Here is a 17507-nt window from a genome sequence, read left to right as displayed (position 1 = left end):
TGATTGTGATAACTCTTTGTTGAACATTGTCAACGGTGATGAAATGTAGGTTCATCACTTCAAACAAGAAATACAACAATGGCAATCCACGGTGTGGCGTCACATCACCTTTCCTCGTGGGGGAGGGGCGGTGGGGGGGGGGGGGGGGTTCAAAGCCGCACCCTCAACCGACAAAGCCATGGCAACAGTCTTCTGAACTCTGAAGGCGTTATTCTGTTGGATGTCCTCCTCCATGCTCCAAGGATCAAATCAGAAATGTGTTATGCTACCCTCAGGAAATTGAAGAAACGACTTTGGTGTGTTCGTCACCACAAAAATAGAAATGAAATTCTTCTTCTCCATCACAATGACAGGCCTTACACAAGACTGCACACTAAAGAGGAGTTCAGATAGCTTCACTGCACAATTCTTCCTCATCCAGCCAACAGCCTGGATATTGCACCATTTGACTTCCATATGTTCAGCCCAAAGAAGGACGCACTCCATGAGCAAGCAGCATTTGGATGACGGAGAGGTTAGTGATGCAGCATGACGTTGGCTCTGACGTCAAGCAGCAGAGTGGTATGATGCACACATATAGGCCCTTCCAGTATGGTTGTGTAAGGCAACTGCATTGAATAGGAATTATGTTGAAAAATAGGGTTTTGTAGCCAAAAGGGTGGGGAATAATGTGGTGTATAGCAATCCTGAATAAAACCAAACTGCTTTCAGAAAATAATGTGTTGCATTACTTACTGAACGTCCCTTGTTATGTTAAGTGAAATATAAAGAAATATACTTCAGATTCCTATGTATTGACCCTGCACAGACTGTGAACACAAAATCAGACTAATTAAAGCATACACAAAGGCATTTCAGCATTCTTCCTGAACTACACATGCAATCGGAACGTGAAGAAATCCTAATGTGGTACGCTGCTTTGTTCCCTCTGTGATACATTTCGAAGTGGTTTCCACAGATCAATACTGATTTAAAACTTTTCTGATCATAAAAGCCTGTATGTACATATCATAGATATAATATCAAAACTCAAATGGTGTGTGCAGAGATTTCTTGGTTGCTAAATATGAAATGTAAAAAGTAATAAGAAGGTACCTGAAATACTCTTCAACAAGTTTGCTCAAAGAATCTGTATTCCTTGTAGTCATACATGGATTCCCAGGATCTGGATGAAGAATCTTTTGAATTGGTGGAAGTATTGGTTCTGGCAGTTGTTGCAAGAAAAACACCACCATCAGTGTAGCTGCATAGCTCGAGAACCTATAACAGAAATAAACTTGAAAAGACACAAAGATATGTTTGGAGCAACACAAGATTAATATCAAGAACGAGATTTTCACTCTGCAGCAGTCTGTGCACTGATATGAAATTTCCTGGCAGATTTAAACTATGAGCCGGACAGAGACGCAAACTCGAGAGCCTCGTCTTCCGCAGACAAGTGCTCAATGATGCAGCTACCCAAGCATGGCTCACAACCCATCCTCACAGCTTTACCTGCACCAGTACCTAATCCACTACCTCCCAAACTTCACAGATGCTCTCCTGTGAAACTTGCAAGACTAGCACTCCTGGAAGAAAGGATACTGCAGAAACATGGCTTACCCACAACCTAGGGGATGTTTCTTGAATGACATTTTTATCCTACAGCAGCATATGCACTGATTTGGAGCTTTGTTGCAGCCTAAAACTGTGAGCCAGACTGAGGCTTGAACTCGGGGACCTTTGCCTTTCATGGGCAAGGGCTCATCTGACAGAGCAACTGAAGCATGACTGATGACCCATCCACACAGCTTTACTTCCACCAGTACCTCATCTCCTACCTTAAAAACTTCACAGCAGCACTTGCTCGTGAAAGGCAAAGGTCTTGAGTTCAAGTCTCGGTCTAGCACACAGTTTCACTCTGCAAGGAAGCGTCATATCAGTGTACACTTTGCTGCAGAGTGAAAATCTCCTTGTGGAAACAGCTCCCAGGCTATGGCAAAACCATATCCCCACAATTTTCTTCCTTTCAGGACTGCTAGTTTTGCAAGTTTCACAGGAAAGGTTCTGTGAAGTCTGGAGGGTAGGAGATGAGGTACTGGTGCAAGTAAAGCTGTGAGGATGGAATGTGTAAACACCTGCCCACAAAAGGCAAATGTCCTGACTTCAAGCCTCGGTCAGGCACACAGTATTAATCCACTAGCACATTTCAAGATCAATATCATTTAGAAGCAGAAATACCACTTGGAAAGTCATCATCATCATCATCGTCATCAACAACAACAACATCACCACCATCATTAGCATCACTGCCACCATTATCATAATCAGAACTGCCTGAAACTTTATAGAATTGATATAAAACTCTTCTCAACAGGTGAGGCATTTGGAAGTCTTCTGGGGCGATTCTAACATGTAATTCTGAATTACACCCTTATTCATATGTATCGAATGTATATAAGCAGAGCACTTCCTTTCTTCCAATCAAAAAGCAATGAAGATTCTAATTCCCTTCGTAGGAATACATTTATATAGAGATATCATCATCCCTAGGAGGGACTAGATTCAACTCAGTAACATCTCTGTGCTTTCCTGCAGTTTCAATCAGTAGGGTGGCTCTACTGTGCTTCATCTGTGTAACTAATACCTGTCAAATATCATAAAATATTTCAAATTACGAAACATTGGAGCAACAAAAATTGATTTACTTCTGTTCTGACTGTGAAACAGCATGGACATTAAATCAAACAATACATGCACAGTGCAGAAATCACATCATTACTGTACTCAAACTGCATCGTTGTCATGACCACCACCACCACCACCACCACCACCACCACCACCATCACCACCTCCCTTCCAAGTATTAGGGCTATAATCCATTATGGTCTCATCGAGAACTTCTCCTGCCATTTTTGTATTGGTTAACCTACTATCTTACATTTTTGGGCTGGTAGTGTAGCATGGATAATGGGACCCCCTTTGAGCTCATTCACAGTAAACATTTTCTCTTGTTGTTTTGGTAGTTCTGAATATAATATGCAGTGGGTTCTATTTTAAGTTGCTTCAACACATCTCCATTCTGTTTGTGATCACATTTGGTTTTAAAAAGCTGCTTGTCTCAAAAATTTCATTTCACAGGGTGTTAAGTCTTTTTCCATCTTTTTGCCTTCATTGTCTAGACTTCACTGCCATAACACAACATAGATTTTGCTATGATCTTATAGAGGTATATTCTGATGTGGTTCAGGAACAGGGAATGTTTCATTACACTACTAATAATGCTAATTGTTTTTGCATGTCTTGTGGTTTTTTCAGCTAGGTATGTTTTTTTTTAACAAAGGATAGTTTATTGTTTTTGCATGTCTTGCGGTTTTTTTCAGCTAAGTCTGTTTCTTACACAAAGGATAGTTAATAGCCTAAATATTTGAAAGTGTTCACTCTTTCTAGAATTTTATTTTCAAACAGATCTTACTTTTTACTGGGTATCTCCCACAAAAAGTCATAGTTTTTGTTTTTCCAATGTTGATGACCATGCTGTATTTCTTAGACACAATTTATAAATTGTATGTCATCCTCTGAAGATGCTACAAGAGTTAAATCACCTGAAAAAAGTAAAGCTTCTTGGTTTGTGGTTCTGTTGACCTGAATGAAGCTGCATGCATTTGTCTCTACTCTTGGGTGATTTTATTCATAAAAATAATAAACTAGAGTGGTGAGAGGCCGCATCCCTGTTGTACTCCTGCACATATTCTGCCACAAACTGATTTGTTCTCTTTATTGACAGATTAAATTTGTTCCATAAATTTTGTACATATTATTAATAAGTTGCTGGGGAATGTGATCAACTTTCAGAATCTGTAATAATTTGTTTCTTTTGACTTTATCAAAAGCTTTTTTGGAGCTAATGAAGGCAATATGTTTTCCTAGACTGAATTTTCCTTGTTTTTCTATTAGCAATTTCATTGAAAAACAGCCATCTTACATATCGAAAGACATTTTGCTCGCTACCCATGATGTGTTGATAGTATCTGCACAACTTGTTTTGATGACGCTGGCAAAAATTTTATGTGCCAAATTCGAAAAGCTTATTCCCTGCTATTTATCATAATTTTTTAGGTCTGATTTTTTGACGATAGGAACATTAATTGATTTAGTTCGGCTCTCAGGTACATCATCTCCTGACCAGATCATAGTTATTAGGTTTAGGAATCTGTCTATAAATGACTTGCTTGAATATTTCAACAGTTCTAGACTGAACCTTCTGCTAGGGCTTTATCATTATTTTTGTAATACTTCTTTAAGGTCACAGTTAGAGATGGTTTCTCTGAGAAGTCCTCTGGAAGCTGGATTGTAAGGGACTCTAATATTTGTTAGCATAGATTCTGAAAGTACTTCAACCACTTAAGTAAAGGGATGGGATTCACTTCCATATTTTCTTTCATCTCACTGTTTAATTTTTTAATAATTTTGACCATCTGTGGATGGGGTCTGTAAATTTCTCTTTTAGTGATTGAGAGTCTCTTTACATTCTGATTCTGATCATCTTGGTTAGTTATGTAACTGTTGTGGCTGTTTTTATTCAAACACACATTACATTATTAGCCGAATTTTTTGGAGTATTTTCAACTGTCACAGATTTCTGAAGAACAATTATCATCTAGTCACAGAGAAGAAAAGATTAAGGGATGTACATTGATTCTGAGAGGTGGTTTGGGATTATGAGACAAGATTACCCACTCTGGCTATTATAAAATTCAAACATAGGAAATGAGCGAAGAACGAACATTTTGAGTATCACAGCATATGTCGTTAAACTCTATATTGGTAAACAAATGCATTAGTTTCATAAAGCTGGAATACTGTTGCTCAATAAGATATATGTTTTAACAGTATTTCACTATGGTACATAATTGTGTTACATATTTTTAACTTCACTCTTAATATAATTTCTATGACACAGTTTTTGCTTGTAGCTTCAGTCACAAAACTTAACTATAATTATTATTAAAAAGCAAACCTAAAATAACAAATTTAAAGATATAATTCTTAATTAATATCTCTGAAAACAAATTCATGATGTGTGGCTCTGAAAAAAACATAATGAGTGAACAGGACATGAACTAGTCGGTTATGTTACAACAGTTTTCTTGAATTTATGTTGTTTGATAGCACGACCTCTTTTTAATATGATATTTTATGAAACGAGTTTCAGTCTTAGATGCAGAATATGATCCAGATGAGCACAGGATCATATATTTCTGATGGCAATCAGTGTCATATAAATCTATATTTACTGAAATAGACCTCTACAGCCTTTCTATTAACATTATTCTCGTGAACAGAATGATGCTCTTAGTCACATCAATGTATCATAAAAATTATTGTTTTTCACTGGTGACCATATGCAGATGCTGAGGTTAATCTTAGCTATGATGACGTGTCAATATCTACTTTGCTGTACCATCATCAGAATTGTATAGCTAAGGCTTTCGACTGCAAGTCCTTAAATTGTTTGCTTATTAGGCATCAAGGGATTGTGCCACACATTTATTTACCGAGAGCTCTATTACGTTTTATTTTCCAAAATTGTAGGTATGAAGTTGGTGGCCTTGAATTGTCTGACTGTTTGGTTACTGCAGAGATGTGTACGTATGCTGTAACAGATACATTTGTGAAATACAGTATGATATAGTGTAAGAAATACATTTGTAGACAGTTCTGGAAGGTAGCACTTGTCTTGAAGGTTTTAGAAAGGTCTTCAGCACAGTGGAAGAAGAACTGCTCATTCCTGCAGATTGCCATCCACATGTAGTTAGAAATGGGAGAAGCTTTTCGGTGTGGAAGAGATGGGGCCTATCAAATGTGAGAACTATTCCTCCAACCCATATTTTGCCCCTGCTGATTTCCATGGACACCATACTCATTAACTCCTCTCTTACATCCACCCTCATCCCTGATTATGTTCATTGTGCGATATCACTCTGGCAGGGTTTACAGATGGAAGAGTCAGATAATTGGCAGAAGCCATCAACCATGGGCACTCGCATGTCACCCTCCTATGCCAACCTGTTTGTGGACCACCTAAAGGAGACCTTTCTAGCCTCCCAAAATGCCAAACCCTTAGTCTGGTTCAGGTTCACTGATGCTATCTTCATGATCTGACACCCTATCTTATTTCTTCACAGCCACGCATTCTCTCTCATCTGCTTCACCTGGTCCTCCTTAACCCAGCATGCCACCTTCCTGGACATTGACCTCCTCCTCTCTGAAGGCTCCATCCACACCTCTGTTCACATTAAACCCAACAACTACTAACATTAGCTGCATTTCGACAGCAGTTATCCCTTACACACCAAAACATCCCTCCCGTACAGCCTGGCTATCTAGAGTTGGTGTATCTGCAGTGACAGAACTCCCATGCCAAGTATGCTGTGGGCCTCACCAAGGCCTTCACAGAGAGGCACTATGCCTCAGACCTAACCTGTAAACAGAACTCCTGTGTCATTTCCCCACACACCCTCAATCCTACAACTACCCCCAAGAACCAGCCACAAAGGAGTGCCCCCTCTGGCACCCTACACCACCCCAGACTGGAACAACTGAACCAAATTCTTTGTTAGGGCTTTGATTACCTATCATCATACCCTGAAATGTGGCTCATCCTATTCAAAATCCTTCACCTCTCCAAAACACTGTTCTGTCGCCCACCCTACCTATACAAAGTCCTAGTCCTCTCCTATGCCACCCCCCAATACCAACCCCTTGCCACACAGATAATATCCCTAAGGAAGACCCATGTGCAAGAACTACCCAATACACTCACCCAGCACTTGCTATTCCAGTCCTGTCACAGCCTCGTTCTACCCCATCAAAGGCTGGGACACTGTGAAAGCAGCCACATCTTACACCAGCTCTGCTGGAACCATTGTATATTGGTGTGATTACCAACCAGCTGGTGGCAGGATGAACGGCCACTGCCAAACTGTGGCCACGAGCAAAGCAGACCACACTGTGGCACAACATGCAGCTGAACATAAAATGCTTTATTTCAGTGGCTGCTTCACTATTTCAATGGCTGCTTCGCTACACAAGTCATCCTGATCCTCCCCTACAACACAAGCTTTTCTGAACTGCACAGGTGAGAGTCATCCTAACACATTCTCCTCTTCTGAAAGTATCCCAGCCTCAACTTACAGTAAAATATTGTCCCCACACCCTCCGCCCAACAGTTTCCACCTTCTCTGTGTCGTATCACCTCCTCCCTATTCTCGTCACCCACTATTTATGTGCCACCCTCTGCCAATGCACCAGCCCATCTTTCCTCTTTCCCATTCCCCTCCTTTTTCACTCCCCATTCGCCCCCTCCCCCCTCCACCACCCTTTTGCACAGCCTCCCGATGCTGCACCTGTTGGCAGTCCACTCCTTGCACGTTCCATCAGAAAATGTTCTTCTCCCCCCACTGGTATAATGCTATCCCATAACCTTCCCCGCCCTCTCCAGATTATCGCTTCTGTTCTACATGACAGAATTGTGAAAGTTCGCAAAAAAAAAAAAAAAAAATGCCAACTGATACCACCTGAAAATAAGAGTTAAAACTGCAGATTGCATCTTATAAAGCTAACATTTATTTGAGGCTTATTATGGATGTCAATTAATTTTTTCCACATTCTAATTGAGGCTATAATGAACTGGATGTTTATGACATATGCTGTATCTTTCCTTCCACTAATTAAAGAATGCTGCTGCATACATATAAAACAAAAAAATCTGACAATTTGCATCACTTCTCACAGTATATAGCAGAAACAGTATGTCTGAGCTGCACAAGCACAGAAGAAAGTGCGATCGACTACCATGGACTTGCTCCTCAAACAATCCATTGTCTATTTATACTAACTTTGTAAGCAGCGGAAAACACACACATTAGGCAAGCTTTTGGAGCTACTGGCTCCTTATTCAGGCAGAATACTTGAAGCGGAAGGAAGAACGGCGAAGGAAAAGGACTGGAGAGGTCTAGGAAAAGGAGTAGATTTTGGGAAGGTCACCCAGAACAGCAGGTCAGGGGAGACTTATTGGACAGGATGAGAAGAAAAGACTGATTGTTGCGGACTGCATCGAACAAGATTTGAAAACCTGGGAGCTTAAACTTGCAAGGCAGGGTAATATGCAAGACAGAGATTACTGCTTAAACATCGTGCATGAGTTAATAAGGATGAAAAACTAAGTGCATTGTATGTAACAGAGGTGGGAGGGGGGTGGTGAAAAACAGACGAGTAACACAGTGAAAGATGTAGAAAACAAAAACAGAGTGAAGAAAGGAGTAACTACTTTGAAGAAATGCTGAGACAGAAGAAATTACCGTAAATTACGGCCAGGTGGGTGGCAAGAACCAAGGACATGTTGTAGCATTAGTTCCCACCAACAGAGTTCAGAGAAACTGATGTATGGGGGAAGAATCCAGATGGTGCCTGTGGTGAAACAGAAACCGAGATCACGACTCTCATGTTGTTGAGGATGCTCTGTAACAGGATACTGTGTGTTGCCATCATACACGCTGTGCCTATGCCCATTCAACCTCATTGATAATGTGTTGGTAGCCACATTCCGATGTAAAAGGCCGAACACTGTTTACATCCCATTCAACCTGATTGATAATGTGTTGCTAGTCATGCCAATGTAAAAGGCCGAACACTGTTTACGTAACAGCTGGTATATGACATAAGTTGTTTACAGGTAGCTCTCACTTTGATAGTATATGTTTTGCGAGTTACAGTGATGGTATAGATGGTGACAGGAGGGTGCACGGGGCAAGTCTCGCAGTGGGGACAGTCACAGGGGTAGGAGACATAGAGTAGGGAGATGGGTGCCAAAGGAGCACGGGGTATGACAAGGATATTGCGGAGATTGAGAGGGAAACTGAAACCTAATCTAGGAGTGGTGGTCAAAATATCAGACAAAATGGATCTCACTGCAGGGCATTATTTTAGAAAGTCATGGTCTTGTCGAAGCAGCTGATTAATACACTCCAGTCCAGGATAATACTGAGTATCAGTGGTGTGCTCCGAAGTTGTTTGTTGGAGGGATCAACAGTATCAGGAGTGGAAGTGATGGCTTGGGAAATCTGCTTTTGATCTAGGCTGGTGGGGTAATTACAACCAGTGAAGGCTGAGGTGAGGATGGCGGTGTATTGCTGTAAAGAGTCTGCATCCGAACAAATATGTATGCCCGAATGCCAAGGCTGTAAGGGATGAAACGTTTGACATGGAAATGATGGCATCTGTCAAAATGTAAATACTGCTATTTGTTAGTAGTTTTAATATGGGCAGAAACGTGTAGCTGGCCTTTGGTGAGGATGAGATCAACATCAATGAAAGTGGCACGGGATTCAGAATAGGACTATGTGAAATTTAACTGAGAGAAGGTATTCAGAGATCCCAGGAATTTTAACAGGTCTGCTTCACCATGAGTCCATTTGGTAAAGATGTCATCAATGTATCTAAACCACACCAAGGCAGAAGACTTATGGACCCTAGGAAAGCCTCCTCTAAATGACCCATGAAAAGGTTGGAATAGGAAGGAGTCATCCTGGTTCTCATTGCTGTACCCCTGATCTGTTTGTATGTCTGCCCCTCAAAGGTGAAGTAGTTGCTGGTAAGTACAAAGTTGATTAAGGTGAGTAGGAAGGATGTCGTAGGTTTGGAATCAGGTGAGCGCTGACCGAGGACATGCTCAGCAGCAGACTGACCATGTACGTGGGGGATGTTGGTATCGAGGGAGGTGCCATCAATGGTGACAAGCAGTGTGTGAGATGGGAGTGGGATGGGCACAAATTTCAGATGAATGGTCGATATCTTCGATATAGGAGGGAAGTCTTTGTACTACGAGTTGCAAGTGCTGATCAACTAAGGCAGATATGTTCAATGGGTGCTTTGAAGCCAGCAACTATAGGACGGCCAAGATGATTGGGTTTGTGGATAAAAAGAAGAAGGCAAAAAGTGGGGGTGCATGGTTTGGATGGTGTGAAAAGTTCTATTGACTGAGGTGTTAGTCCGTGTGAGGTACTTGATGTTTTGAGGAGGATCTGCAGGTCAATTTGAGTCAAGGAGATGAAATCTTGAAGGCAGATGCAGTATGTAGAGGTGTCAGATAGCTGGCGCAGACCTTCTCTAACATGCTCCTTTCGGGCAAGTAGCACAGTGGTCGATCCTCTGTCTGTTAGGAGGATAATGATGGAGTCATCAGCTTTTAGGGAACGTAGCACCTGGAGTTCTGCAGAAGACAGATAAGGATTATGTTGTGAAGCCATGCTGGACATGAGGAATTCTTGGAAGGCTTGTAAGGGATGATTCTGAGGTAGTGGTGGTGGATCAGGTTGGTATCATGGTCAGAACTGTTTACATTTTCTCCTGTGACTTTCTCTTTATATTTATCCAGTTTTTTAAAATTTTGTCTCTTTGCAAGACTTTCCCAATTCTTCTTTCCCAACCTTTTTTTTTTCTTACCGTATAGACCACAAACATATTACCTTTTACTAACCATTGCCTGTTCTCATTATTTCTGTACGAATTTTTCTCTGTTTTCTGATTTTTTCCTTCCTTTTCTTCAATTTCCTCTCTTTCATCCACCCTCTGCCTTTTTTTCTTTTTTGCCACTCTCACAATTTCTAATACTCCAAACTGTCCTCTCTTGCCATGATGATTCGCATCTCATATTACATCTGTTCTTTTCGAAAACATGCTTTTGCACTATCAAAACTAAGGTCCCACATTCTGTTTCTTGAAAATTGTTTGTCCCTTGGAGTTGCTCCAAAAAGCCTAACATTAAGAGTTCGTGTTTCTGGATGTAATCCTACTATACTTTCACAGTTTCAAATACAGCAATCTCTTGCTCTTACCCAGTTAACCTGTGGCCGATATGCCCCCATCAGCCAATTTTCACTCCACCAAACTTCTCTCCTAAAAAATCCTGCAATTACCTGCTCCTGATGATCCCTTGGATGGAATGGTCCATCAAGCCAAATTCAAACTGCAACAATATGCCAGACTGCACCTCAGAACGCTATCCCACCTTCTCCTAAACCACATGAATAGCGTTGTTTCCTTTCCTGTCCTCTGCAGCTCCCTAAACAGTCACTCTGTCAACCACCACTCGTCTCCTCAAACTGAGCTTGGACAACCTCCTTAACATCCCACAGCCTTCACCATAGTCTCTCAGAATAAGAATAACCCATAATCACAAGAACCAGTCACAATAGTACAGTGTCCTTAACCTCTCATCTAAGGAACTCTCCCCTCTTGAATTATCTGTATTACCTAAGTGTCTCACTTTCAGCCCTAAACCTGCATTTGATCATGCTGCTTTGGTGAAGAACGTACTTTCCTTCACATATAATGTCAACTGGAAAGACTACTTTGAAACCCAATCCCAAAACCTTTCTAACAGCAAACCTCACATTGAACCCTGCCTTGAACAGTTCCGACAACAATCCCAACTTGATCCACCACCACTACCTCAGATTCATCCCTTAAAAGCCTTCCAAGAATTCCTCACATCCAGCATTGATTCACAACCCTTTCTCAGGTCCCTACAATGTGTTCCTAACCTGTCCTCTACAGAACTACAAGCTCTACACTCCTTTAAAGCTGATGACTCCATCATTATCCTCAGAGCAGACAAATGATCTACCACTGTGATACTTGACTCAAAGGAGTATGTTAGTGAAGGTCGACACCAGTTGCCTGTCACTTCAACAAACAGCGTCTGCCATCAAGATTCCACCCTCGTGATTGAAACTGACCTGTAGTCCGTACTTAAAACACCAAGCTCTTCACAAGGACTAACACCTCAATCCATAAAACTTCTCACACAACCCAAACCACACACCCCCACCTTTTACCTTCTTCCTGTTATCCATAAACCAAATCATCCTGGCCCTCCTATGGTTGCTGGCTTCAAAGCACCCACCAGAACGTATGTCTGCCTTAGTTGATCAGCACCTACAGCTCATCATACAAAGACTTCCCTACTATATTGAGGATATCATCCATTTCATAGCTCATCTGAAATTTGTGCCCATCTAACTCCCACCACAAACATTGCTTGTCACCATTGACGCCACCTCCCTCTATACCAACATCCCCCACGTACATGGTCTGTCTGTTGCTGAACATTTCCTCAGTAGCACCCACCTGATTCCAAACCTATGACATTATACTCATCTTAATCAACTTTGTACTTACCAACAACTACTTCACCTTTGAGGGGCAGACATACAAACAGACCAGGGGTGCGGCCATGGGAACCATGACGGTTTCTTCCTATGCCAACCTTTTCATGCATCGATTGGAGGGGGGCTTCCTGGGATCCTTAAGTCTTCAGCTCCTGGTTTGGTTCAGATAGACTGATGCCATCTTTATCATACGGACTCATGGTGAGGCTGACCTGTTAAAATTCCTGGAATCTCTGAATAACTTCTCCCAATTAAATTTCACATGGTCCTATTCCGAATACCATGCCACTGCCCGTGATGTTGATCTCATCCTCAACAAAGGCCAGCTACACACTTGTATCCACATTAAACCTACTAACAAACAACAGTACTTACATTTTGACAGATACCATCATTTCCGTGTCACACGTTCCCATCCATATAGCCTTGGCATTTGAGGCAAACATATTTGTTCGAGTGCAGACTGTTTAAGGAACACATCACCATTCACACCTCAGCCTTCCTATGCCAGCCTTTTCATGGGTCGCTTGGCAGGGGTTTTCCTGGGATCCGTACGTCTTCAGCCCCTGGTCTGGTTTAGATACATTGAAGACATCTTTACCATACGGCCTCGCGGTGAGGCTGACCAGTTAAAATTCCTGGTATCTCTGAATACCTTCTGCCAATTACATTTCACATGGTCCTATTCTGAATCCCGTGCCACTTTCCTTGATGTTGACCCCATTCTCACCGATGGCCAGCTAGATACTTCTGCCCAAATTAAAATTACTAACAAACAACAGTACTTACATTTTGACAGATGCCATCATTTCCATGTCACATGTTTCCTACCATATAGCTTTGGCATTTGGGGCGAACATATTCGTTCGGATGCAGACTCTTTACAGTAATACACTACCATTCTCACTGGACATAAGTACCGCACCAGTCTAGTTCAAAAGCAGATTTCCCTGAACATCACATCCAATCCTGGTACTGCTGATCCCTCCAAAAAACAACTTCAGAGCACACCATTATCACTCAGTATTATCCTAGTCTGGAACATATTAATGACTGCTTCGACAAGGCCAAGATTTTCTAAAATCATCACCAAATTATCAATTAGGATGAATGGGCAGAGGCACAGTGTGTACGATGGCAACACGCAATATCCTGTTGCAGAGCATGCTCTACAATATGACAATTGTAACCTCGGTGCCTGTTTCACCACACGCACCATTCGGATTCTTCCCCCAGACACCAGTTTCTCTAACTACGCAGGTGGGAACTTGCGCTTCAACTCATCCTTGGTTCTTGCTACCAACCCGGCCTTAATTTATGTTAATTTCTTCCATCTCAGCATTTCTTCACAGTAACTACTCTTTACTCCATTCTGTTTTAGTATTCTTCATCTTTCATTGTCTTACCAGTCTACTTTACACTGCCCTCCTCCCACCTCAGTTACGTACAACACACTTAACATTTTCACTCTTATTAAATCATGCACGATGTTTAAGCAGTAATCTCTGTCTTTCATATTAACCTGTCTTCCACTCTAAGTTCTCAGGCTTTCAAATTTTGTCCGATGCAGTCCTCTACAATTAGTCTTTCCTTTTCATCCCATCCGGTAAGTCTCCCCTGACCCATGGTTCTGGGTGACTTTTCTGAAATCTACCCCTTTTCCTAGACCTCTCCAGTTATTTCCCTTCATCCCTCTTCCTTTCCCTTCAACTCTTCTGTCTGAAGGAGGAGCCACAGGCTCCGAAAGCTTGCCTAATTATGACCTCCTTTAATGTCCGTATTCTACCACCACTTGGTGAGTGGAAGTTTTATCTATCCAATTAATTTATATGGTCAAATATTGCTTGTTTTTGTTGTGTCCTCAGAGTCTTTCATGGCGGCATGACTGAATAAAATCTTGGTTTTGAAGCCACGTCAATTTGAATAAAATTCTTGAGGTTTTGATGGCTAGCTCCACCATCGTCATCAGGAGTGACTAGTGACTACCAGTGCTGGCACTATTTCTCACTTATGTACCTACAATTAAGGCTGATGGCACCAATCAGTGTGTGCTGAAAACAACTTGTGCGTGGAAGGTGAATAGCTAAGCATTGCCTCGAAAACAGACACAAAATAGTTTGAGAGCACAAGAGTCTTGGCTCATGCATCAACATACTAGGACTCCATTATAAAAGAGGCAGCCGCGATTAGAATAAGCAGCAATAATTTAACAGAGACCACGGTTACACACTGAGTAGGGCATGGGAGCGGGCTTTGGATGTTAAAAGAAAGCAGTGACAGATGTGTAACGCTTGCAGGGAGGCAGGAGCGGCTGTTTCAAATGTGGCGCCAGCCCATCGTGTCACCTGATGTCACTAGTCACTCGGTCCTGTGGCGGGCCAGGGCTGCTATGAGCTGTCAAACTCACCTTCTGCACACGCGTTCCTTTCGGCCATCTTTGGTTGGTGCCAGTGGCCGTAATCATAGGTATATAAATGGGAAATATTGCCAGCAGTCAGTAGTCATACTCCTGCTAACGATGAGGGAGATAGCCAGTGAAAGCTCAACAATTTTATTTGAATTGAGGCGGCTTGTAAACCGAGAAGATTTTATTCAATTGTGTTCCCTGTCATATTAACTTTGTGTACCAAAATATGGGTGCAGAAGTATGTGGGCACATCTCATGACCCCAAGCCACTGCCTGGGTTCCCTCTGACTACTACTCACAATGTCCTTTCACCCATGCCAGAACACTAGCATCCCTGCAACTTGCACCTGGCAACAAGGCCTCCAACACATCGTAAAACATCTCTCCGACAGAGCATGAAGAGTTTGGTGAGACATGTCCACAGTGCTATGCCTCACCAGAACTATTCTCACGAGGCAACGAAACCTGACATGTTGAATCCTGCCCTGGATTTTTTTTATGCAGGAAGAAATACACTATCAAAATGTTAGCTGCTAAAAAATGTTAATTTGAAAACTGACAAATTCATAGCTTCCAGGTGGCTGGAGAAATGTGCACCCCTACCGGAACTGTAGAAGACTATGCATTGACAATGTGGCAGACACACAGCCTTGGTTGACAGAGCATCGGTAAACAGATAACATGACACAATTAAATCATAATTTGAACAGTGAATGTTGGTAATTTCTCTGACACAACTGTTCACAGTTACCTTTCGCTCGAATTTGCAACTCATTTAAAATTCATAATGATTACCAGTTGCTTGTTGCGGTATCAATAAGTCAACAATGGAGGTAAAACTGAATTAATATCCACTGTTTTTTTACTTCGCGTATGGCTGTTAATAGCATCTGTCTTGTGAGGATTCCACAGTTTTACAGTAGTGCGGAATCTAATTAAAAGTTCTAACAATTGCAAAGATGAAATATTACGACCATGTTATGCACTCAAAATCAGCTATTTCTCCCAAAGACCTAAATATGTGCTAGTCACAAGTTACTTTCTTGGACATTCATCCCAATGACGTCGAAATTTTGTTGTAAACTGGAAAATATTAGAAGAAACAGGAAATAGCTCTGATTATTCTGTGCATTGTGGTTTGAAAGATGACAGTTATGTCAATAAGCGACTGGAACAAGTATACCTTCCTAGCCCACAGAAAACTTTTACTATAATAGCTTTGAGTGCCAAAGAAAAGTTTTTAGTTGCAAATGTCCGTCTTGTTCGCAAGTAACAATATAATTCACAATGACCATTTTCAGTTTACTGTTATCATCGGATTGTTACAAAATGGAAGAAACACTAATGTGACAATAATAAGTTGAAGTGGCTCAAAACAAATACATAGAAAGTCTAATAGTAGATAAAAAATTAAATCTAAGAATACATTAAAAAGATAACATGGTTGTCAGCCATAACATTCCATTAAAAGTATTCTGATACAAGTATCAACGTCAATCTGTACATGCTGGTACATAACAAGTGCTAACAATGCCTTGAAGGTGTAATATATATGTAGTACATACACAAACTTCAGCTGGTAAAGGGAGTTAATGCTGACATATTAAGTAAACAGTACACACACACACACACACACACACACACACACAAAGTAAAAAAGGGAAGGGAAGAGAGAGACCAGAGTTGGTTGTGCAATCGATGAATGTGGTGACACATTGATATACAATAAAACCTGTGAAAAAAGGTGGGTGGATTACAATTATTGCAGCTTGGTATCTGTCTTCAAGAGCCTCAAGGCAAATTAGGAACAAAAATAAAAAAAAAGGTCTGTTCAGTTGCAAAAATCGTAATCGAAGCAACAAAATTTGGAAAAATGAAACAATAATTTTCAATATTTAATTTGAAATGCCTTCTTACAATTTGTAGAAAATAATTATTTCTTTTTTTGGACTCTTGGGCCACACATAACACCACACCTGTTTTTGAAGAGGATAACAAAGAGGCTGTTGCAGTACTGGGGACTCCACCAGGAACAAATAATGGTTGGTTGGTTGGTTTTGGGGGATTAAAGGGAACAACTAACGTGATTCAACTTCTTGATAAAGAATTTTTCTAGAGTCAAAAGCATTTTTCAGACAGTACAATTTCTGACAGCTCTTAGTCATTTCAACAGTATGGAAAGGAAAGTTGCTACTCACCATATAGCAGAGATGCTGAGTCGCAGATAGGCACAAGAAAAAGACTGTCAAAAACAAGCTTTCTGCCAGTAAGCCCTTTGTCAAAAATAGACCACACACACACACACACACACACACACATACATACACACACACACGATTGCAATCTCTGGCAACTGAAGCCAAAATTCCAAACCTAAAGGGGTGAAATAAGGGATGACTGTTTTTTTTTTCCTTTTTTTAAATGTTGCTATTAATGTAATTTTGAAGCTACACCTACAAAAATTGGTATTTGGTTTCTCAGTCAGAAACAAAGAATTACGTGTTTCAGTGTTTTTGAAAATTTAACCTCCTGGGGTAGAAACAGTGGGTGAAAGAGATTTTTGATAATATATCATCATACAGAACTGCTAAAGTATTTTTAAAACAACGTCTTGGTATTTGACTTCTCAGTTAAAAATAAAGAAATATGTGTCACAGTGTTTTTGGAAATTCAACCCCTGTGGGGATGGAACAGGGTATGAAAGTTTTTATGGACATATTTCATTATGCAAACATTTTTCAAGCTAAATCACTGGCATCTCTGTTAGATATAAAACATATACATGTCACCGTTTTTGGACATTCAACCCCTAAGGGTCTGAAACACTTTATGAAGATATTTCATTCCAATAGCATTTTCAAAGCAAAATCTTTGAAAATCGGTGTTTG

The 17507-nt window shown here is 41.0% G+C and overlaps 1 protein-coding gene across 3 annotated transcripts in view; it reads right to left on the bottom strand.

The window, feature by feature from the left end:
• Positions 1-17507, bottom strand: part of LOC126484632 (uncharacterized) — a 224612-nt gene that overhangs the window by 89565 nt on the left and 117540 nt on the right. For all 3 annotated transcript variants that reach the window (XM_050108222.1, XM_050108221.1, XM_050108223.1), the window contains one exon: positions 1096-1260. In XM_050108222.1, coding sequence (XP_049964179.1) covers positions 1096-1260 — 165 coding nt within the window. The remainder of the gene's footprint in view (positions 1-1095; positions 1261-17507) is intronic.

Source organism: Schistocerca serialis, chromosome 6 (assembly GCF_023864345.2).
Source record: "Schistocerca serialis cubense isolate TAMUIC-IGC-003099 chromosome 6, iqSchSeri2.2, whole genome shotgun sequence".
NCBI classification, from domain to species: domain Eukaryota; kingdom Metazoa; phylum Arthropoda; class Insecta; order Orthoptera; family Acrididae; genus Schistocerca; species Schistocerca serialis.
Note: the sequence above shows the minus strand (reverse complement) of the source record. Positions and strands in the feature narration are given on the sequence as shown.